Raw genomic sequence first — 24,739 nt, forward strand, 5'->3', positions numbered from 1 at the left:
TGTTGTGATAGTGGCGTAGCAGTTGACACCGATACAGCAGAGGCACATTGAGCGCTTTCCACGAGTGGGTCACATGAATGAGTTCCCATCAAACAAAACCTGGTCATCTACGGGAGATCCGCGGCACTACTGCTACCACCACAATTAAGGTAGCGTATCCTCCACTTCATCTTCAACACGTAAGGCTTTACAAAGTGCAACAGAACATAATGCGTTTATATAATGGTTTAAACGGGGAAATATGGTGCAGAATGACTGCAGTCGCTCAATTTAACACACTTGTGGCATTTGCCATCGAGCCTCAATGTTCTTCAGCGCAGACCACGATGTGATACAAACCACGACAATGACCACGACGCACAACATAACGCCGATGATGGTAACCTGTACAGCGAGCGGTCAATGAATGCATGCCAGACCCTCCTTTCTCAAAAGATATTTACAAGAAAACTCTAACCAGACACAATAAGAAAAAAATTAATAAACCAGACAACAAATAGGTATCTATAATACACATTTCTTGTGAATATATACCATTACCCTGCTGTACTTAGCCCATTTGCTTAACAAAAAATAATCTTTGCAGATAGTTTTGTTTCGAGTTATCACATAAAATTAGCTTAAGTCAACCTTTGTACACGAATGTGTAGAAAAGCGTGAAATAAAAAAAATAGTAAAGAAAGTCCGTAAACCAAATATGGCCTCGAAGTAATTTGGCCGGCGGAGGCGATATGGTCATCATCGGCATCGTGGAAGCCGATGTGCAGCCTACCACTATCGGCCTTTCCCGTTTGTCTTTTGTTTGTCGTCAGTGGTTAGTTGTCTGTCTTTTATTGCTTTTATCGCTTGTCATTTAGTTCACTACATACAGCTCTGCTTTTGTCGTCCCTTTTAATTGTCGCTTGCCTTACAAATTTCTGTCTCTAGCCCCCCCCCCCCCCCTTTTTTTTATCTCATTTGCTGTTTTTTAGTTTTTTAAAATTTTGTTAGTGTTACGTCATGTTTGAATTTGTATGGTTTGTTCACTTGTAAGAACTTGTATGAACTTGGTTTGAACTTGTATGGTCTGCCATGCAGTGCACATCGATGACATTAAAAAGTTCAACCCGAGTGACAAAACAGATTTTGCCAACAGACTGCTATATTCTGTCATGTGGCAGCACGACGTCAATGAAAAGAACATGGGAACTTACAGTGGACAGATCCTAATGTTGGACCGTAAGTGGCTCCCATTCTCTTGTTTATAAAGGTGTTCCTATTTCTCTGGCAATTGCGAAAATTTTGAAGTCACTCACAGCATTCGCATATCCAAAGATTGTGCTTTGTGAACAGCACCATTTCGGCACGTAACCAATTACTTGCAAAATGTGACAGTTGCATATAGATAGCGTGCAAATTATTGTAGATAATTTTCTTAATTAGTGCCAATTCGTTTAAAGGTGACAATCGCTCTTGATGCTGGAATGCAGGACCGGTAAACTAAAAAAACTACACAATTCTTTCAAAATGAGAGTAAATGAATATATGCAAAAATATATAACAGTAAAGCAGATATGCACATGCGTGCAAATAAAAATTGTAAAGTAACAGTAAAACTGTGACAGATGGTAAGTTGAACAATGGAGCTATGGTAATATTATGCAGACATAATACATTCACTCCTCTTGCTGGCTAAATAAATATTACACCACTGGACCGCCATTATTATACCAAATATTACACCAAAAACTTCTTAGAACATGTACCTTTGGCTGCTAGGAGGTTAGCTGAAACATTTTAGGAATCCAAGAAACACAATGCTAAGTTTCTTTCGTTAAAGGCACACGAGACGGCTTGGAAAAGCATCAAACAACAAAGAGGGTGCACATTCCGAAGCTGTATATGGAATATGACATAACCGGCGATGAAGAAGACAAAAAGAAAGAAAGGTAATGATTTTTTACCAAATGTTGGAGGAGTATAAACCAAATATATGAACAAAGTATAGCATGCATTGTTTGCACATTTCATTTAGCCTAAATTGTATTCTTGCATACTCATATGTGAGCCGTTGGATAGTAGTGCTGCTCCACCAACAGTTTCTCATGAGGTTAGTGTGCATGCCTTTTCTGTCTGTAGAGGCGCAAGCATCATCGTGCGGCAGCAAAGGGATATGAGGAAATCCTGAAATCGAATGTGAAGGCAGCATTACTCCGCAACAATTGTGTGCCAACAAGCCGAGTTCGACAAAAAAAGGTAAGCGCAACCTGAATTTAGTAGGTAGCTGATACGTCTTGCAAGGCTGACATTTATCTTGCCTGCAAGGTGTGAAACGGATACAAGCTCCATCACGTTCGCCTTGTGAAAGCGACTCACTTTGTTCTAGAAGCAAGTTGCGTCAAGCTATATTGACCCGCAAAGCCAAAACCGAAAACTGCTTGAGCAAATGTCGTCGTTGCAACACGGCCTCCACTCACAGATGTTTAACTGTAAGTGTCCCTAACTATGGTTTTGTACTGATGTTCAATTTTGCATTGCAAGGAATGCACACTTGACAGTCACAAGTGTTTAAAAGGTATAAATCATGTGTTTTAATTATTGTTTTAGTGGAAGCAAGATTTAAATGCTTCACATCTGGTGTGCCTACAAGTCCTGCAGGCGCTGAAAGGGCCCAAATGCCAATTGAAGAGGACGACCAGAGATATGATTAGCTGTGCAGGGTCCAAGCAATGCATCTATTCAAAGGGATGTTTTTAGCTTTATATGCTGCTGTTGGCACATATGCTTTTGAAGAAACATGTTCGTCTTTGATGAAAGACACAGAAGAAAGATATGCTTCGTTTTTGTGTATTCTCTATGCAGATCTGCCAAACAATCCACCAGTCCAGCACTAGATCATTCCAAATACTGAACCACCTTCACCACAGCCTGTCCAGTCTGAAGGTAATTTTATGCGTCATAATTTTGTACTACAAATTCCATTTGTAGGTCATAACCATTCGCATCATTCAAATGTGCATTCAGTGAAATGCACATTGCATGTAGTTATACATGTTAATTACCGAGCTGTTATTGAAATACATTTGAGTATGATTGAGTGCTCATTGTGGTTTAAGCCAGGAGTCCATTTTTTTGCAAAGGGTTACGTTGCATCACCTCCTTCCAGCTCATAGATGGCCATAAAAACTCTGAAAATTTCAAAAAATGGTAGTGCTTTGAATCCCCAAAATCTGACCCCTGTCGGTGCCACTGCGATAGAATATCTGTAGACAGTTACACGAAGTAAGTATAATTGTTTTATCAGCAGTATAAACTTGCAAACATTCGCTTCATCTCAAACTGAGCGGTGAGAACGCAGCACGCACAAAGGTATGAGCCGCCGTCTCCTTGGCCCCCCGACGCGGATCGCTTTGAAGATAGGGCGCGCCGTGGCCGCGCAATGCGCAGTTGCTGCCCATTGAGGATGGTCTCCAGGGGCAGCATTCTCCAGCGCCATGCGCACGACGGAAGACGGCATTTTCCCTTCCCACTCTCCTCCCTTGTATGCAGTAGATTGAGCCACAGAACAGCTATATAAATTGAGCCACGATCGTCGACGGGCGCGGTTGCGGTTGTGCAACACGCAGTTGCTGACCGAGTTCAACGTCGCTGTCCCTCCCTCCCCTGCCCCCGGGGCCTTTTGCGCGACGAAAGACGGTGCGCGAGATGGAGCCGCGATCGTCGGCTTCCCTCGTGCGTTTTCCCTCACACCTACACCATGCGGTGCGCGGCGATGACGGCAGCAGCGGCGGCAAAAATGCGCCTGGAGCATCCATATCATTACAATCGCAATAAAAGTAGAAAACATGGTACGATTCAGCGTCCGACACGGCATCGGACACAATAGTAGCATCCGCCGAACATCATATCAGACGCTGAATCGTACCATGTGTCGCCTACTTCACGGCAGCTAGTTCAGGGTGCGATTACTCCGCGAGAAAAAGAAAAAAAAAACACTTCTTGATTGGAAAAGTGGGGCCTGCGTCCATTATGCGAGTAAATACGGTATATGTGTGCCTCAGTGGCATTTGTTGAAAGTTAGCTTTTATCTCACTCCGCTTGCTTCTAGAATTTAAAACTTGTTTCAGTGTCATACCATAAACACCAGATGTCAACTGTCGTCTGCTAAAAAAGTTTCTTTTCTGCTTACAGCACAGAAGCCAGACTTTTCTTACATGGAAGACTGCTTTGTAAGTGATATTTTGTTTTTCAAACACTGCTTAGTGACTTGTCATAGAATAGTAACAGAAATCTGTTCATGTGTAGCACAAACACTGCATATGTGTTTAGAGCAACAAGTTCCATTGAAGATGTCATGTGAAGCATTTTACAAATGAGAACTGGATACAGTTCACCCACTCATTTTAAGTTTTTCTGTGCTAGTTGTTAGTCTGATAATTTCCTCGTAGTGTTATGTAAGCACATAAGCTAAATTGTCACAATTAACTTGGTTGGGCCATGATATGTGTTAGTGGTAGAAGAAACCTGGGAAGTACTAGTATAATTAAGCACTGTAAGCCAACTTCAAGGTCAAGCAATGACGTGTGAAAACTGAATGGTAATGTTTGGAGGTAGTAAAAGTAGTAATTGTTTTTGTCTTTAATAAACATGGTAAAAAAAAAGTGCAGTGGCCTGCTGGTAGCAGCAGAACCTGTAGCCTCTATGTGCCTCTCTGTTAAGCTAATTTGTAGGCTGCCCCTTTTCTATATTCATGGGTTGTGTGTGTACATGTAATGTAAGCTAGTCTGAAGATCACTGACCACTGCAATTTCGTTTTTGTAGTTTTACTTAAAGGATGGCTTCTGCATTTCTGGCACACAAGCAGCCAAAATATTTGCCAACAAGAAAGGGACGCTTGTGTGCAAGGATACCACACAGGCACTGTGGAGCAGCATGTTCCTTGCCACCAGGAGTGTCAGTGGAAATGTAGCCCCCAAGAAGAGGGGATTGGGCAAGCTGCCAAAACAGCAGTTGACGCTAAAGGTGGAAGTCGTAGTGGGTAAGCTGTCACAAAATGTTAATGCCACCACTAAATATGCAGCTTTGGGTTTGAATGCTGTAGTTCACTTGACACAGTAAACATATGGGTGGGTTGTGGATACACTGGAATGATGGAAGGAAGCACAGTAGTATCTCTTTCCATTGCTTTTCAATGCTTGGTAGCAACCCAAGAACTTTGTGCAAAGCCCTTCTACAGCACCATACTTCTTTCTCTATGCTTCCATGCTTGAAAACGTAGTTCTCAAGATGTGCTGATAGTTTTCTTCTATGGGAGTGTATTGTGTTGTTACATTACTATATTTTGCAAACCATGAAGTCAAAGCAAATGATTTGAAAACGCTCATGTCCACACTGTCACAGACAAATGAACACTGGAAGACTTGGCAACAGCCATAATTTTCAAACGGAAGTAATGATCACAAATTTTCATTACATTGAGGTGCACAACTTCTTGAAATGCATAATCCAAGTGATCTTAAGAGAAATACGTTTCAACTCAACCATGTAGTTGACAGAAGAACACAAGGGTCGTTGTGTTTATTGCGCTAGTCTTTCGGGATATTGAAGAATTTGTTTACAAGGCCAAAATATTTTGTATTAAAAGAGCATGCCTTTATTGTGGTGTCATGGGAATGAGCATACGTAATTGGCTGAAACATCTAGTATACAAATCCTCCTTGAATTAAACAGTGGTACATTTGCCACTTCAGTCTTAAGTTATTGCTAGTGCATAATCTAATTTACAGATAAGTCATTTTGTCATTCTTTGTCATAATGAGACGTAATTTTCTATATTGCCTTTGCATAATTTTATCATTGTATGGTTTCTGAAGTTGTTTTTTCACTTATACAAGAAACATTATAATTGTTTTCAGCTACAATCCAGCACTGGGGCCAGAAGAAAAATGTGGATGTGTCAGACACACTGAAAAATTTGTCGCACCTTCTCACAGAAAAAATACAAGACATTTCGAAGGCACTTGACAGCTGGAATTCAAATTAAAAAAAAAAAAAAGCTGAGCTACCTTTGTTGTGTGAAATCCATCAGCAGAACACACTTGTGGTAGGCTTCTGCAGGAGCCAGTATCAATAGGGACCAACTGGGACCAGTTACAATGGGGACCCACTGGAACCAGTTGCAACGGGTCTACTGGAACCAGTTTCAACTGGGACTAACTGGGAATTGTTCCATAAACCAGTTGAACTGAGACCAGTTGCATTCCCAGTTGCAAATTCACCTGGGTCTCAAAGTCTTATTTTCATACAGTTAGAAATGCTAAGACTACAGAAAACACTTTGGAAAGAGAGCAAATACAAAGTGCCAATATTTTTGAGATTATATATCAAAGCACACTGAACAAGTGCAACAAGATGCCATACAACAATTAGTGGGACAAACTTCATTATATGACTACTTCTGTAGAACCAACAATAGGCTCCTGTGACTTTTAAGATACATTTGGCATGGATTTGAGAAAAATAACATGCAGTATGACAGCATAAAATTCTTGTTTAACAAATAACTGGACCAGAAGTGAAATATTGCATCAGCACTTGTATGTGAAGTAACAAGCAATAGCATAAGCTGGCAATTCACTATGAACTGCAATCTTGTTGCTGCTTGTAAGTAAACATGGCAAAAAGCACAAGGCGGTATATAAAGAAAAAAATATTTTCAGATTAAGCACAATGCTACTACTACATGTGCAATGCATTAACAGAAAAACAGCATTTTGTCAAAAATTGATGCTGCTTTATGGTAGCTTTGCAGCAAAGTTAAAATATGGAAGATCACAAGCATTTTGCAGTCAAACCAGCTGATAAAAGCTAAGATGTGAGCCACATGACATTGAGAGCATTAAAACAAGGCAACATTTTGTCAAAGCACAAAGTACATTAGGACCAGTGCTGAACCAATGGGCAATACTATCTCAAACTAAAATATGGGTTTTAGGCAGTGTAAGAGAGTTTAGAGCATCCCAAACGCCTGTGAGCAAATATATATTTGCAGGACATTAAGAAAAATGAACGTTCCTGCATCTCGCAAGAGATTTGTGAACTCTAAAAATTGACTAGCACGTGTACCTTTATCAAAACTATGGTAATATGACTGAAGTGTTGAGACAGCCCCATTTAAAATTGTCACACAATAAATGCTTCCTGTACGTATTCATCTGATGACATTGCAAGAATATCCAAACAAACCGTACGAATTTAGGTTTACGCAAGACAATAAATGCTATAAATTGTCATGAATTCTGTGCGATATTTTTTTCCTTAGTTGCGCATTTGTCATTAATTCTAGTCAACCCAGAATAAACATAAAAACTGCAAGAGCACCTGTGCCACCTTTACGTAAGCTAAGCACTCATGCTCGGTCACCAAACGTTTTGTTTAACGAGTACATAGCAGGGACATTGTTCATAAAGAGACACTTTCTAACAAGGACGGTTAATTTACCAGCAGCTGCATGCCCTGCATAGCTGCATGCAGTAAAAGTATAGCAGAGCCACCAATTTATAGTCTTCTTTTAGTAGACGACAAGGTAAAAAGTCTTGCTGACATCTTTTTAACGCATTATATAACTAGTCAAAAATAAGTATACTATTCTTTCTTTTGTCAGAGAAAATCATGTTCCTTATATAGCACACATTAGGTATGCAAGAAGTCATTTCAGACATTAATAATGCAGCTTTTTAAGCCTATTTTCATGGCCCTTGTAATAGAGTGCAAATTCTCAACCTCAATGAAGGAGCTTACACAAAAAATGAGAAAGAAAATTAACTCAGAAACTATAAGAAAATAAATAAGTATTTCTTGAATACACTTGCAGACACTCTGCATATTAACACACTGGATCTTACAAATGAAATGGATAAAGGAGATGTGAATGAGAGTACTGACAAGAAAATACAGTGATAAACCCCAAAATGCTGTACGGGGGATAGCGCCTATGCTTGGCTAGTGAAACTTATAACTTCGCAAAGAAATAGAATTTCCTTTACGGATGGTTCACTTTCTATGTGACAAAAAAGTGACTCTGTTGCTCAGTACACAACTCTGTGCCAGGGGTGGAGTGATGGCTGGCTTAGATCAGTGGGAAGAGGACCCAGTGGAGCAGTAGTGTTGGGTGCTTGCAGGTAGCGGGCCTCCTCCTGCTGAACAATCCAAGCCCGCACATCCTGCGTGGTGGCCTGGTAGGACATGTCGCCAGCTCGCAAGTAGCAGTCACCGTCTGAAGTAGTGTAAACCGTGTCAGGAGCACCTCGCACCATCACTTCCACAACAAAGCAAGAGACTGTCTCACGTGAATCCTTGGAAGTGCGCAACACCGGCACAAACTCAATGGCAATGCTCTGTGGCATCAGACGAGGTCGCAGACCACCCACCATCATATCAACACCCTGGCGCAGGGCATCACGCTCCCTGTGATTCAGTATGACACCCCGCACCAAGCCCTCACGAGAGATGCCATAGTACACGGTACATGGCTGCCAAGAATTCAAGAATGAGCAGGCCACCTTTGACAGCGTGCGGGTCGATGCCATTCGCATGTTGCGTACTGGTCGCAGTTCGTGGGTCTGGTCTGAGCGAAAGGGCACCAGGCTGTCACGCCAGTAGAAGCGGCCTGCAGCATTCTTTTCTGTTGAAAGATGGACACAAAATAAATAAATAGGTACACAGAAATTATAGAGAAACAAGAAGCAGCAGCATACACTCAGAAGTAGAGAAAGTCAAACCATCATCAATAGACTTGTTCAAAGTGCACTTTAGCAATTTGCCAACCACACAGGCCTTACCTAGCCAGGTACAGGATATACCGTATTTAGGTCAACATTTTGTTTTTTGATAATGTTACCCAAAAAGAGCTATCGACCTATATTCGTGACCAAAGCTAACCAGTGGCATAGCCCCCCCCCCCCCCCCCCCCCACTTTTTCCCCAAATTTTTCCGGTTCGCGCCCTGCTCCTTTTTATGTCTGGCACGTCGACTATGAACAAAGGTGCATATACTTTGAACATGCGACTATTATGGGCATTCATGTCTCAACGCCTGTCCGACGCCTTGGAGCTTACAAAGAACGAAGCAGCACAGTCAAGATGACTGCGGAGGGGTGCAGCCCCAGAAGCTCCACAGAAACTTTCTGTGAAGCTGAAGTCCCTCTATACACGTTTTCGCCGGCCTGGTTAAGTACAGTTAAACCTTGATACAACGCACAAAATTTTCGATATAACAAAGTATTTAACCTTTCTTAACCTCTTGTCCATAGAACACCGTGTATTTAGAACCTCAACATAACAAAGTGTGCTTGTATGCGATTTCAATATAACAAAATTTCACTGCTGCCACAAACTAATACCGAGACAATAAACGGAAACATAAAATTTTAATTATGGAGTTTTACGTACCAAAACCACCTTCTGATTATGAGGCACGCCGTAGTGGAGAACTCCAGAAATGTGGAAAACCTGGGATTCTTTAACATGCACCTAAATATAAGTACACGGGTGTTTTCACATTTCACCCCCCTCGAAATGCGGCCGCCGTGGCTGGGATTCGATCCAGCGACCTCCATGTTCAGCAGCCCAACACCATAGCCACTGAGCAACCACAGTGGGTCAAACGGAAACTTCCGCAGACGAAGATGGTCAAAGAATTGAATTACAAGCGGCTGTTCACAAATGCGCCTCTCAAATCATGCGCCACGCGACAAGAGCGATCTCCGAAGTGGAGCCGCATCACGTTCCCTATAAACTCTAACTGCGATAAGATCCTATCGCACCGCGTGCTATGTACTTTAGGTGCGAGTGAAAGCGTGCAAGGGTGAGACATGAAAGATGGTGGCTTCGCATGTGTCACCTTCCAGTGCAAGCAAAAAGAAAGAGGGGAGGGGAGCGAGCTCACGGTAACGCGATCAAGCGTGCGTGAGGGGGAAGTGGGAAACAAGTTGGCAAACGTCGCAGTTTCTGGCGCGCGTTTTGGCTGTGGCTGAACATGGCTGTAAGCGCGGGTGAGCGCATATGCAGTGGCACACCCTGCTTTAGAGGTAAACGGCCGCATGTGCTAAGAGTGGGCGTGCTGAAACAGTGTAGCATCATGCAAGGCATGTTCTCACGCATTTAGTATTGGAAGTTGCATAATCTCCAGTTTTGGTGACCCGTTAGAGCGAGAAGGCAGATGAAGCATTAGCTCTGCGCTGCTGGCACTTTCCATTATAGCACCGTCCCAGTGAGGACATCTGATCTATCAGCCGTTTGGGCTAATTACGCGTGAAAGCGTGGCTGTTCGCTTAATTCGTACTGCCAATGTAAAGATATCGTCGACGTGGCATGAAACCATACCTTTTGTCACGGACTCCCAACTTCATCAAAAGGAATTGTTTTCTCATTCAAATTTGCATTCCAATTGTCTGATAATTTCAAAAATTCTGCCACCGCTTTCTGTGTAAGAAAAATTGATTGGTGACTGTACTTACTTGCATAAGAGGTTGAATTTCAATACAATGAAATTTTGATATAGCGAGGCAAATTGCCCATTTCATCACTTCATTATATTGAGGTTTAACTGTACTGCCAACCTACCTTCCTCTCCTCTGCGCTCCTCCCTCACTCCCCCTCTCAGCTTCTGCTGTCAAGAGGAAATTGCATAGTCCCAGCTTGAAGTTTTAGGCGGAAACAACACCGTGCTGCACAGAGGTGCAAGCGCGCAACAAGCGAAAATTCATGAACCGGAAATTCCGAAAGCGGAATGAATGCAAACGGAAACCAGGGAAGTGGAAATCACAGAAGCAGTATTGGTATGAGCGACGAATCAGAGAACAGCAGTGCTCATCAAAGGTTAGCGCTACTTAGAAAAAGTGGCGCTGGCACATAGATGGAGGGGCTTTATGTGGAGCCAGCGAGGGTGTTGTTTGCATGTAGTTTACATGGTCCCAACATGCAAGCACAGTCGCAATCTTCGGTCACAATAAGGTCACAATAACGGCAATATGTCTCAAGGACAGAAATGGCTCTCCGACTTTTGGCGAAGCTTATCCTCGAAGTGCCAACATGCTAGCGAGACCTCAAATGGCAAGTCACTTTCTTCAGCTGATCTGTCACTGCACGATAACAGTTGACTTGCGACAATGGAGTCGGATTGCAGTGTGCCTAACTTGACCTGTGTGGATCATATCTGAATTCTCTGATAATATTTCAATAATCTGTTCCTAGTGCTTACATGAGGTCATAGTAATTTATTAAGTGTCTGCGAGCCAGGAAATTCATAATTCATTTCATTTCATGAATACAATATTGCACTTCATAACCATAACAGTTGAAACAGCTACAGTCACCGAGATAATCCCAGTCACAGACGAATCTCCGCTCTTCCTGCAAATGTATTGAACGATTGTTGAAAGAAGAACCCATAACGTAGCGAATAGGTAACTTTGGGTGAAGAAACCATAAATACAAAATATATAAAACACCTTAATGTTTGCTAGCGCACAAAGTTGCAGAGGGTTTCTCAGAGTTTATCAGAACAGTGTGAGCATCAATACATGAAGAGTTTTATAAAAATATGTACTTGGTATCAATGCAGTTTTAGTTGTTTAGGCTTTTACAAGCTCTCACTCTTACAGCCTGCATAAGAAAATCCCAGTCTTACAGTCTACGTCATTTTATTGTGGATATCATACACTCTCACCCTAATGCACAAGTTGCTATGAAGCAAGCAATCACATGGAACTATAGCCACACAGTGTAATGCCTGTACAAGGTGCCTGTATGTGCATCACGCGTGCGTATTTGGACCATGCGGCATTGTGATTGTTGTCCAATTTACAACTACACCTGGCATTACATAACCGTAATAATCAATGACAAAATCATAAAAGAGACCTGAAAGGTTCTTAGAAACCACCGAGTGGGCGTATGCAACCTTAGCTCTCCTCCCCACCCCTGAAAGAAAATCCTGGCTACGCACCTAAAGCTAGCAAAAGTACCAAGTTAATGGAGCTCCTCCGTCACACCCGCCGGATCTGTTGGCCAAGATTATCCATACTGGGAGAGGTACCCCTATTTCAAGCTGCCTATTAAACACACTTGACGGCACCGAGGACGTCATTTGGGTGCCAAGGACAACTTCTCGAGCAGTTCTGACGAGGATGAGATTTAGTAATCAAGCTTACGGTAAATAAAGGTTTGTCATGTTCAAAGTTTTTTTGTTTTCTAAAAAGTTATGGGTTGACCTAATTCGAATTACGATTTATTTCTGCGGATCATATGCGGCATCAAATGCATTTACTGAGCACATTGAAAGCACATGCCACGGGATAAACTGGGACGAGGCAAAAGGCAGTTATCATGGAAAGGAACTTATCAACAAAGATTACACCTAGAATCACTTGTCATCTTTGTCATCGAAACCACTGAAAACATGCTCAACAGGACGCAAGGCAATCTGGACGTGTATTCCTGAACCCTGGTATGAGTGCTCAAGCATATATAAATGGATCTTGTAATGACTAGCTCATTATGAACAAGGGAACTGTACAGATCCCTCCTGTCAAACTGTTTTTTTTTTTTTTTTAGTTGGTCAGAGGACCGTTGTACTAATGTTTTATTGTGCAGCTCTCAGGCGCACATTCCTGCGGCGAGCGTCGGCGTCACTTGTAACCGAGCAAACAAGCACAACTAAAGATGAGAGCAAACGTTGCGTGCAGTGGGGGGATGAATAAAGCTGCGAGAGCAAAGAAGAGCAAGGAGAAAAGCAGAGAGGAGGGTGCAGTGGAGCCATGAGGTGGAAAGAGGAGTGTCGATAGCAACCAAGCATGCGTGACCAGCACGGAAACAAAGCACTGGCGTGGGCTTCAGACCCACTGTGCAAGCACTACTTCGCCTGCAGCACCGTCGCCACCGCTAGAGAATGCGCTCCGCACAAGGTATGCATTCCAGTGTTCACACTCTCTGTCTGAAAAATGAGCAATGCAACTGGTAGAAATGCTTCATCTACCACTGCTGCTAAACAAGCTGCCCGAGCAGAGGCTCAGCATCGCCACCAAGAGCACCCCGTCATTCAGAATCAAATTCTTTGCCATAATACCTTATTTACTCGAAGCTAACATGCACTTTTTTTTCCGATAAAATGGGTCCAAACATTGTGTGCCGAGTACGACCCTAAATCTGCTTTACCATATCGCCATCATCATTTAAAAATGGCCGCCTCGAACGCGCTTCTAGCCTATTAGCCCCGAGAACGAACGCGAGCGGCGCTGCGAGCGCCGTTCACGTGACGTCAGGGCACGGACTCGCGCCTGTCGTCTGCTACAGTTCGGGCATTGTCCGGGCGCTTTCTGCGGTGTTTTCGTTTGTTCGCCCTCGTTCTCTCTGCTTGTATACTTATAGTGGTCGTCTCAAATATATTTTTACGACGTCTTCCTTTGCGAACATTTATTCAAAGAGCTAATTTCTTAGACAACAATGCAGCTCTCGAAGGCAACGCTACAGTGCCAGCCGAAGCAACGCAGACCAGCCCATTGCGGGTTTTTCATACGCGGATAGACAATCGCAAAAGCACAGCCTATAGGAATCCAGTTATGATACCATACCTGCCGCGGTGCAACAAGTATGTCACAAATCTGGCTATATATGACTTCTACAGCAGTTACGTTGATTTTATTCCGCTAAAACAGGTTTGCTCACGACGAGTAGTTCATGGTATAATATCAAATTTTTGCATTTCCTCACAGAAACGCTCGGCAGTAGCACGGTGACTTAACTAATACTGGAGCTTAGATTCTACACGCCTCACTTGCTTCTTTAACTGCTTGTCAACATTAGGCGGTTCTTCACGTGTTTATTTTTTTTAAGCGGCGGAAATTTCAAGTAAAGTTAATGAAGGCTTACAGCTATTTACAGAGTACAAATAGGAATGTACCAATATATATTCCCTTTTCCGTGCTATCGTTCAACTCACCTCTTTAGAGCATGTTTGTTAATGATTAATAATGTATGTTATGTTCCTCTTTTTCTGTCTATGTTACCAAGTGTATATCATTTATTTATTTCAATGCCGCAGTGTGTTTTGCATTGTTATTGTGGAAATATTTCACTGTCCTTTCATATATTGTATAACTGCAATGTTTTATGGCCACTATATAAATGTAATTTACATGGCGCTTGATGTGTTACTCCATGCAGCCATATTGTACCTAAGGGGGTGAGGTTACCTCAAGCCGCGTCTGTGCGGCTTTTTTCCCTCATCCACCTCCATTTACCACTCCTCTGTACATGTGTGTGTGTAAATGGAAATTAATAAATCAAATCAAAGCAAACTCACTTGAGAAATTTACTGGTGCTTGTTGCTTGAGGAATATACATGACGAATCTGTTTGGCGAACTGACACAGGCTGCTCGGCCCAATTTTTTTAGTGAAGTATGCCTGCTGGACCGCATAGCTGCAGCCAGAAAGAAGTCGAAGCATCAATGACTAGTAGTATGGGACATATTGAAGATATGGAAATTCCCCGATGGAGGGTCAGAAATCAAGTGAAAGTATATGGAAGGCTTGGTGCTTTCTTTATGAATGTTTGCGATTGGATTGGAGCAAACTTAATTTAGCCTGCAAGGTTCTCTTTTATGTACCGACGAAGCGAATAGTTATCCGTTTGTATAATTAAATAACGCTGGATCGAGACATGGCGAGACAGAAGGTGCTTGAATTTCCCTTTTGTAGGCAATCTAAGCTGCGGTGTAGTAGCTCGAGAATACTTTAGCCATTCCAGTTGGCGCTGTAAAAAAATGCTTTATGGTTTTAATGCGAAGTTGTAGTGAACTGATGGGTTTCGCGAACATAGCGTGCCTCGCCATACGGACAGTCGATTGCTACCGTTACGTGATCAGGGGTGTGCCATATTGTCGATAAAGGCTACTGAGGGCCACAATGAAACATTTCATCATTTTCAATTGAGTGGCTCTCGATCTTAACAACGAAACCTTTCTCTCAGGTGATTGCTACTATGGTGTTTGTGAATTAACTATGTAAATACTCTACATGGCGTGCCGTCATGTTAGCAGCCATGAGCAATTCACTTTTTGGAGGCCTGTTTCAGAGGGGGATGAAAGTAGCAGCAAACTTTTGCATAAGAAATGCGCGCCTAACTATTTTTTTCGCATTAATGAATGGCCACATTTGAATAGAACAACACACCAGAGTAATAGGAATCATGATAGCTTCGCTGGGCAGTATCTTTCTAACATCGGATAACATGTCGACGCCAATTACAAAATTTTTCTACCACGTAAAATGCAATGCCTCTCATAGCTAAATACTAAAGGAATGTTAAGTGTTTAGCGAAGCATCATACACAACTTCGCGCGTTGAATTTGCAGATATTCTTTTTTTAGTCAAAATTTACCGATAGACACGGCGCATATATGCATTGCAAAACCTACTAGACCCCTTTAACGCTACTTAGCTTGCGATATCCAAGCCGCAAAGTTTCTCGACTCACACGCTTTTGAAGAAGAAACTGTGGTTAAGGTATGGCAGCTGAAAGAAGCCGACGTATTCTTCAATACGTACGGCTCGAGCCACCCATACCCCAAGCATACACGAAGGGAACGAGCGCGTGCGGCAGCCGAGCGAGCCGGAGCGAGCGGCGTCCTGGCTGTGACGTCACTCGCAAGAGGGCGCCACTCCTAATTCTCGCCGCTAATACTAGGGACTATACCTATACTTCGGTCCATACACAGCAGTCAAGTCAATGTTGTGGAGGCTAGAGAGATTTCTTGCAGTGGCTTCGTTCGCACATAGATATAGTTCTATGTTTTTTTACTGCAATTGTGCGCAACTGTCTTCATAAAGGCTCAGTATTTAATGAAACAAGTTTTAATCCTTAGAAACACACACTGTGGTATACACCTGCTATATAATGCATTGTTTTAGATCATTCTTATTTTTGTTCTTTTGAGGTTTTTCATTTGCAACCCGTCGTGAGAAGCCTCACGCGCATGCTTTCATGAACGAACGCTGTTAGCGTGCAGCAAAGCATGGACGGAATCTGCAGAGTGATAACTTTTCTTGACCGAGCTTCTTGCGTAGCTTCCACAGCATTGACTGCTATCTATGGAACGGAGTATAGCTGCCGTAGCTTCTTCCATGTGCTGTACGTTAGTGCTCCATCCGTCATCCCAGTCTTCATGTTTTCTGCCTTTGCTCTATCAGCATGGAAGTGCCAATTGCAAAGACATACAGAGTTCATCACGATGCCACAATTAAAAGGAAAGTGATCACGTGGGCAGAGATGGGTGGAAATCGTGCTGCGTCACGGACATTCGAAGTACCCGAAACTTGTGTGCGCGACTGCCGCAAACAGGAGAGGTGTTTTACTCCGGCGGCTGCTACGTAAGGCGCGGCTGCGCGGCCCCTACCTCGAAAGCGATCTGCAATAGAAACAGAATCTACGCATCTAGGCACATCACGCTGCATTCTCATCGTTTAGTTCATGTTGAAGAGAGAGGCCGCACAAAGGTCAATTCACTCGCTCCTGCTACCACACTTCCTCACTCCAGCGTTCTGATAAAGAGTTTCTGTGATCATTGCGTGAGACGTGTTCATGTTTGCTTGGGCGTGCGTGACACCATGCTTATTAGGTAATCTAGTTCGTAAGCAAATGTTTAAAAAAAAAAAGTTTATACGGCCGATAAAATTACTATCCTTACTTTTCGTATAGCTGTCTACTAATTTGTTATTGTAATCGATGCTTCACCTTTCATGCAAAACTGCGACTTTTTTATTTATCGTTACTTTAGTGCATTGGAAGCAAATCTGTTTTTCAATATGAGAGAAAGTTGTATTTTTGTATGAAATATAGAGGTGCACGGTACTGTAAAGGACTTTTTTTTAGGTCATGGCAAATGGGTGCTCATTACAATTGAGCGCATTTTTTTTAAGTCACAGAAAAGGGGTGCGAGTTACAGTCAAAGGCGCATTACAATCGAGTATATATGGTATATCATGAATTCAAAACACTTAAACAGCTGCACTCAAAATTCGCATTAGGGAGTATTGTAATCGCCGGTGAAATTTTTTAACTGACCAGACAGTGTTCCATTAAACTCTTTACTACAAGAGCTCCTAAAGCAAGGCTGTCAGGAACATTTTCTATCAGGTAATGTAAAAAAAAATAAACAAAGGTAGACTGCTTGAGCTAATGCGGCGAGACACAAGAAACAGATACACATAAAGCAGATGATAACCCATAAGGATACCATCCTCATAATTCAGCATGCATAATACAAAAAACTGAAATGAAAAGTACATGTAGTGAAGCATTATTGGATAGTAAATATGGATATAATATGCCGAAGCATTAACAAACAATACAAAAGAAATCTAGAGAGTAAATTAGTGTAGTAACAAGAGTGGCGGTTCAGTAAATTAGAAAAAAAATCTGCAGATTTCAGTGATTCCTTTGGTGCTGAACTTGTATACTGCAACAGCAGCAGGCTCCCAAGAAAAACTTAATAATGCACACAATGTTATCCTCACCTGCTACAGCATAGAATGTTGTAGCCTTCACAATACATGCAGACACACCACCACCCTCAGGGTCGGTGCAATGCCTAAAACCTTGCACAGATTACCAAGTGCGAATGTTGTGTTGCGCTAACCCAGTGGTTAGCACATCCAGCATTCAGGTGTACCTGTGGGCCATGTGTTCAAATCACAGTTGCAGTCATGGGTAGTTTTGTTTTCACATGGCCTGCAATATTGGGTGGCAGCTAGGGGTCACCCAGTCTCAAAGGCCATGGCTTTAAGTGTGTGGGCACTAATTGGCTGCCCTCAGTGAATTTTATCAACTTTCATATGTAACATTTCTTGCACTGCAACATCTTAGATGTTGCCCCTCTTGATGAAACCATCAATGAATATCGTGCACTCATCTATTAGCGGGTCTGGATGCAGGGCTTTTGTTCTTGTACAAAGTTTATAATTTCAGAAGCTGAAAAAAGGCAAGAGCACCAACGCCGCATAATTGTTGAATAGACAACACCGGACATTTCAATTATCATTCGTGAGTGGCTCGAAGCAATTTGACACAATTGGGTCCGGGTAAACCAACTCTCAGTGTCAATATAGAAGGTGTTAGAAAATTTTGAGCTTGAAAGATCTTCAAGGACAAGCTTCTTCAAGTGACACTGGAGGAAAGTCCTGACAGACTGCTGCTAAATGTTTCCACCTTAGTTGCAAACAAAATGGAAGAATCACTTTCGAAAGGGAATCTCTACACCCCTACCAACAAGCATCACTTTCTTTTATAGAAATCCCAAGCGTTGAGTTCTATTCACTAATGCAACAAGTCCAAATGCCATATTTAAATATCTCATGAACAACACCCTTTTGCAAGTACAAATCATGAAGCATACAAACTTCCTGTCAATAAGACCCCGAGGCATGGTGATCAAAGATACATTCTATGGTTTAAGGGGATTAATAGCACTACGTTTTGGAAAAATAATGACAGTTCTGATAAAACAAAATTTTATATTTACCATTGTAATGCTGCAGTGCCATGCTTGGTTCATCTGAAAGGTTTTCCTGAAATAAAAAAAAAATTGCAAGCTGAAGTACCTGCTGCTGCCCTAGTCCCACAGACTGTATCATTGTGTTGTGCACTTTAACAAATTTTATCGAGTACAGCATTGCATGACCAATATCATTTTTCCAAGCCTATTTAACGGAATACACTGTAGAGTGTAGGGCTCTCCGACACTTTTGAGCAAGTTAATGAAACAGTTGCAGTTACTGACCAAGTCAAGGTGAAAAAACAAATGTTTCAGAGCCCATACAAGTTCTTTTGTCACACTCAAACTTGGTGTGCCACTCAGTGTGACCAAGTGACTGGTACAAGTTCCAAAACATGTTTTTAATGAGAATAGCATTGTTTGCCTACTTTAGACATTTTGAGGCTGCCTGCCTGCCTGCCCGCCCCGCCTGCTTGCCTGCCCGCCTGCTTGCCTGCCCGCCTGCCCGCCTACCCATCCATCCGTCCGTCCGTCTGCCTGTATATCTGCATTTGCGTGTCTATCTGTCTGCCTGTTTGTCTGCATCTGTCTGTCCGTCTGTCTGCTTGCCTGCATTTGTCTATCTATGTGCCTGCCTGCATTTGTCTGTCTGTATGTCTGTCCGTCCATCTATCGGTCCGTCTGTCCATCCATCTATCGGTCCGTCCATCCGTCCGTCTGTCTGTCACTCTGAATTTGACTGAGGGTCCTGTCTAAACACCAGGACCCTCAGTCCTCACTCTCGAAAAGTCTGTGCTTTTAATACTGTCATCTTTCCTAGGCAAGTGGACTAGGGAATCTGAAAACCGTCCAGCAGCAAATCACCATCGTCGACTCCATTGCAATATCACTTCCATGCTCGCGATAACCCGCAGTAACTCCGCCTCCGAAGAGACTGGTTTGGAATATGTGGCAGAAAAGCAATTTGCGCCTCTCAAATCGTTGATGTTGTCCCGATCCTTTTCATCCTTTGCTCAGGCTGACAGGTAAAGGGCAGGGCGAGGGCCTTTTGTGGGACCCGTCAAGAGTTGGTGTCCATGCAGCATTGACCTCTGGATAGGCACTGACAGAAGGGTGGCGATTTGACTTGTGTTAAACGTGTAATTAACTGTGCCTCCCAAATAACTGTCGTTCCCCTCCTTTTCATCCTTTGCTCAGGCTGTCAGGTAAAGGGCAGGGTTAGGGCCTCTCTCGCACCCATCAACAGTTGGTGTCCCCGCTGCGTTGACATCTGGATAGGTACTGATGGATGGGTGGTGCTTTGACACATGGCATACACACAATTAACGCCTTTGTGGTGTTGAGACGTAACACTGTCGTGGTTGTTCCATGGTTATCATTACACCTAAGTAATATCTTACTCTCATCATGCCGTCATCATAATGCCTTCTACACCGACCCAATCGTCCATGTTGTCTAATAGCTTGGGCCACTAGGTATGGGCTCACAGTCGTGATACCGTCGCGATTGTTGCATCGCCGTCATTCCAGCTTTGTCATCCAACACTCGTCATACTTTCGTCACGCCATCGTCATCATACAGTCATCATGCATTCATTGTCACACCGCCATAGTGATGCTGTCGTGACTGTTCAATCGATGTCATTCCAGTTTCGTGATCTGACTCTCGTCATGCTGTCATCGTCATGCCTCCTACTCTGACCCAGAGGTCCAAGTTGTCCAATAGCTTTGGCCACTAATTATGTGTTTAGGGTGGTGATGCAGTTGTGATCGTTGCATTGTCATCATTTCAGCTTTGTCATCTGAATCTCGTCATGCTGTTGTCGTCATATAGTCACTACCACGGCTCCATTGTCAGATCGCCGTCGTATTGCCGTTGTAGTCATGCCATCATCGTCGTTCCAACTTCATCCGACTCTTGTCATACCGTCGTCATCGCACCATCGTTGTCGCACAGGTTTCATGATACAGTCATTGTCACACCATTGTCATCATACACACGCCCCGATCCCATTGTGCTCATGCCGTTGTCTTAATATCTTCGTCACTGCATCGTCGTCACACACTCATCATCATGCATTCATTGTCATACAGTCATCAGGGTGTCATCGTCGTCGTTCCATCGCGATCATTGCAACTTCAACATCTGAGTCTCGTCAAGCCATTGTCGTCATACCATTGTCGTCATGCCATCGTCATCAATCTGTCATTTCACCATTCCATTGTCGCCATGCTGTCATCATCATACCGCCTTTGTTGATCCACTGACATCATTCCTTGTTCATCATTCTATCATTATCATGCTATCATCATTCAATAATACTTACGCTGCTGTTGTCATGTCATCGTCGTCATCGCGTCGGCGTCCCACAGACACTACCATGCATCCATCGTAATGCAGTCTTGGTCATGCCATCGTCATCACTCCCACTTCTTCGTCAAGTTGTCATCATACCGTCATTGTCATTGCCGTCCTTATAGCATCGTCATGATTTAAGAATAGACATCTCATTGTCATTATGCCATCATTGTTATATGTCTTTGTCGTTCTATCGATATAATTTTTTCTACATCATTTCATCATCACTGCATCAGCGTCATCAAAAACATTTTTGAGAAATTAATGTGCAGGAAATGGCTGATGCAAATAGAAGTCAATAAACCGAAAAACTTCACAAAAAACAGACAGAATAAAAGTAATCTAAGATTCGAACTTCAGAGTCCTTCAATCAGTGGCCTCTTTCTCCAAGCAATAGAATGCGAGTGGTCACTACTAAAAACCTTACAAGTAGATGCAGAGGAAGACTGCTTCTTGGGGTTGACTTTATTGCAGCCTGTTATCGCAAGTGCTGGCAATGCTGTTACCACGAAAACAATAAACATGTGGAGTAGGCGCAAGGAAGGCTTAAAGTATGAGTGACTGCGACCATTTTTTAACTGCTTCAAGGGTCACAATTGATTCTGTCTTTTGAAAATTTTGTTTCACCACATTTCTTGCATCTTCAGAGTCACAAAAAGCGTACAGCATCAGAAAGGATTGAAATTTTCCAATTCTTGAATGAGTTTTGTCAAGTTTACGGAATGTGGACCCCATGCAAGAATGCTCTAAAGTAACACCAGATATAAGAACATAACTATTTCATGTCTAGCATACTTGGAAAGCACCCACCTAGCCACTTGAAGTATATGCTGAATGTAAAACATTCCGAAAAACAACAAAGAAAGGGAACCCACTGCACGATATACTGACATGGAGAGCAAATACTCAAGCATCTACGTTCCGAATCTTTTTACAAACACAATTCACACATATTAATAAAATTTGCAGCACAGCTCCAATACGAAGTGTTTCAAGATGTAGGCAAAACGTTTTGTATATTTTCATCAGTGCATCTCCAAGTGTATGTGAGGCATGCGTTACTTTAATTGCTTCATTATTATTCCTGTGATAGTGCACCGGTTAATGGAAAGCAGCCGTTTATAATACAGAAGCTGCTTAGTTGAGCGGATCGACGTACAGTTGGGAATGGCATTACATTTAGGTACGAAAAATAAGTGCAACATGTTCTTCGCAGAAATCAGACTCGAGAATAATTTCTTTCATTTACACCCCCATAAAAAGGCCCAAGAATGCAGTTACCATCCCTTCTTCTTTTTCTTTAGATCATACAAATTCTGGCGTTTTATGTCTGGCAATACAACTACGAGGCACCGTGTTCAGTTCTTACCACCTGGGGCTCTTTAATGTGCACCTATACAGAAGTACACCAGTGTTTTTCCATTTCGTTCTCATCAAATCCGCTCGACCTGGTTTCAACCTGTGGGCTCGAATTTAGCAGCGCAACATGCCATATCCAATATGTGGCCACTAATTAGGCTACCGTGCCACTTGTTTTCTTTCCTTTCTTTTTCTTTTTTGTTAAGCATGAACTGGACAAAAAATTTCACACGTATTGCCGGCCAAATATTAGCATATATAATGGCTACCTAAAGCTGTTTTCGGCGCCCGAGGTCCAAACGCAATAAAAGAACCCTACCAATTACTCCGCACTCTGTTACACGAGGAAGACAGAAACATGAATGGAATGTTGCACTGCAGTTTTTTTTTCTTTTTCTACAAGAATACTTCTCATAAATCTGAATACAGGGTGCCAAATGGAGCAGATATATTTTATTTGTTTGAAGCAGCAAGCAGGAAGTTTACACGTTTTTCCGTCTGCGTTCCACAAGTCCTACTGATGGAAAACTATATGCGCAAAAATACACACGAAAGATACGTGCTGCTTGAAGAACAAAAAAAGTATTTGTTCTCTAAAGGGAACTGCACAATAACATAGTAGAATGAAAGCCGACACTGCGGCCGCAATGCATGCGTAATCACTGAGCGGCATTTAAAAAAATGAATTGAAATAAAGAAGAGAAAGAACGGCATCTATTCCTAAGGCATAAATACATGTCATATGCAATTATAACACCGTTTGATCGGTCTGAAGGCATGTACCAGCGCGCGAAGTAGTAAGAATGACCCTTCCGAGAAGCATTGCCAGCAGTTTTCAACGGCGCGACCTTGATGCGGCCCGACCCACTTCGATCGCAGAAGGAACGGCACTTCAAGACTGGACACAAAAGAGGAGCCACACACACACTGCGCTAACTAACCTAAACTAACTAACTGAGCCTTTTATACTGAGCAAAAAGGCAGTACCAACAAGACCATGACCACCTTGAAGCTCTATTCTTTCTGTGATAATGAACCAACTAACCCATCAGTCAATTCTTGCAAACTTCAATCGCAGTGCCACCAGAGTATTTTTCGTTGTTGCGCACCTCACTGCAAGCAATGCGCCGCCCCAGCTGCTCGTCCCGCTCAACCTTAATCTAGTACGCTCTAGCCTCGAAGCAAGTGTAGGGTAAGTTACCGCGTGCGAGCAACATGAAGCGCGCTTCATTGGTGTGTCTCTTCAACTTTTGTTCGGTAGACCATGATCAAAGTACGTATATACTAGGCAGAACTGTACAGTTGCGTACTGAAATTTAGAGCAGTGCTTCCGACTGTTATTTGTGGTACATTTGTTTGCTTTGCAAAGCGCTTACAGAAACGTCCTGAGGGCAACATTTCAGTAGTTCATTTTTCAGAGATGTTTGTATCACTTGGTTTCTAGCGCTCCTCCAAGTGTCAAGAGATATTTTTCACTTGTAATGCTTATCTCCAAGTCTCCAGCAGCATTATGTTCTTGGCACTTTCGTTGTGTGGGAAGCTGCCTGGACAAGTTGCCTATCAAGATGAATATTCCATCTCAGGATTCTGCTTGTGCGGATTTTCTTTGAGTACATATTGTTACGTGTGAAAAGACAGACAAAAGAGGCTATTTACAGGCTATTTACACTGGAGCCAGACAGTCAGGCCAACCCTCGCTCGCGCTAAAGGCAGCAACCAACTTCATCGTCGTTCTCGCGGCAGCCCGTCTTTTGAGCATCGCTCGATAATACTGTATCGCAATAATATTTTTAAAAATAGCTAGAAAGTACAGACTTTTTATCTTGAATCTCGTGGCCCCAGAAGCAGGTGCTGGCATGCAGGCCATACCCTTTTGATCATTCATCAGTATGTGATATTACCTCATACTAATCACTTTGAATCTTTTTAAATATAACTGTGGCATTGCGACTGCTAGTCATTTTCTTAGTGTTAACCCTTTTTCTCATTACTTTTGTTTTAGTTAAGTTGAATTTTCAAGAATTTTTAACTGAAGTTCTTTGTTGTAGTTTTCTTTTTTATATATCCACATTTAACCTGTTTGTGTACAGCTAGAACTAGCAATGAATATTTTCATACATGTGCCTGGCTGGGTGCCAATCATCCTTGCAATAAAGCTTTATCAACTGTATTATTAAACAGTAATGTTGATATGACATTGCGAGACTCACTTGTGTGCTTTACCTAGTGCTTACTGAACTAACTTTTTTCATGTAGCCATAGTTGGATTTGTAATAGTTCATAATGATCAAAATATAGATAGATTTTGTGAGCCCAGTTTTCACATTTCGATGATTGCTAGGACTATAAATAAAAGTTGACAGTCACGTTAGTGTATGCTAAAGAGGATGAAGGCAAAAGCATGGATGCTTGCAAGACATCATTAAATTGCTTGTCATTCTAATTCAAATGCATTTACTATTACTCGTTTTCTGTCAGCACAGCTTGAGAGT

At 42.5% G+C, this 24,739-nt stretch overlaps 1 protein-coding gene across 1 annotated transcript in view; it reads right to left on the reverse strand.

The window, feature by feature from the left end:
- Positions 1 to 5,527: 5,527 nt before the first annotated feature.
- LOC135912478 (uncharacterized) overlaps positions 5,528 to 24,739 on the reverse strand; it is a 56,656-nt gene continuing 37,444 nt past the window's right edge. The window contains exons 7-8 of the mRNA XM_065444917.1: positions 18,558 to 18,603; positions 5,528 to 8,662 (exon numbers count right to left, since the gene is read on the reverse strand). Coding sequence (XP_065300989.1) covers positions 8,067 to 8,662; positions 18,558 to 18,603 — 642 coding nt within the window. The 3' untranslated portion in view covers positions 5,528 to 8,066. The remainder of the gene's footprint in view (positions 8,663 to 18,557; positions 18,604 to 24,739) is intronic.

The sequence above is a fragment of the Dermacentor albipictus genome, chromosome 1, assembly GCF_038994185.2.
Source record: "Dermacentor albipictus isolate Rhodes 1998 colony chromosome 1, USDA_Dalb.pri_finalv2, whole genome shotgun sequence".
Lineage (NCBI taxonomy): Eukaryota > Metazoa > Arthropoda > Arachnida > Ixodida > Ixodidae > Dermacentor > Dermacentor albipictus.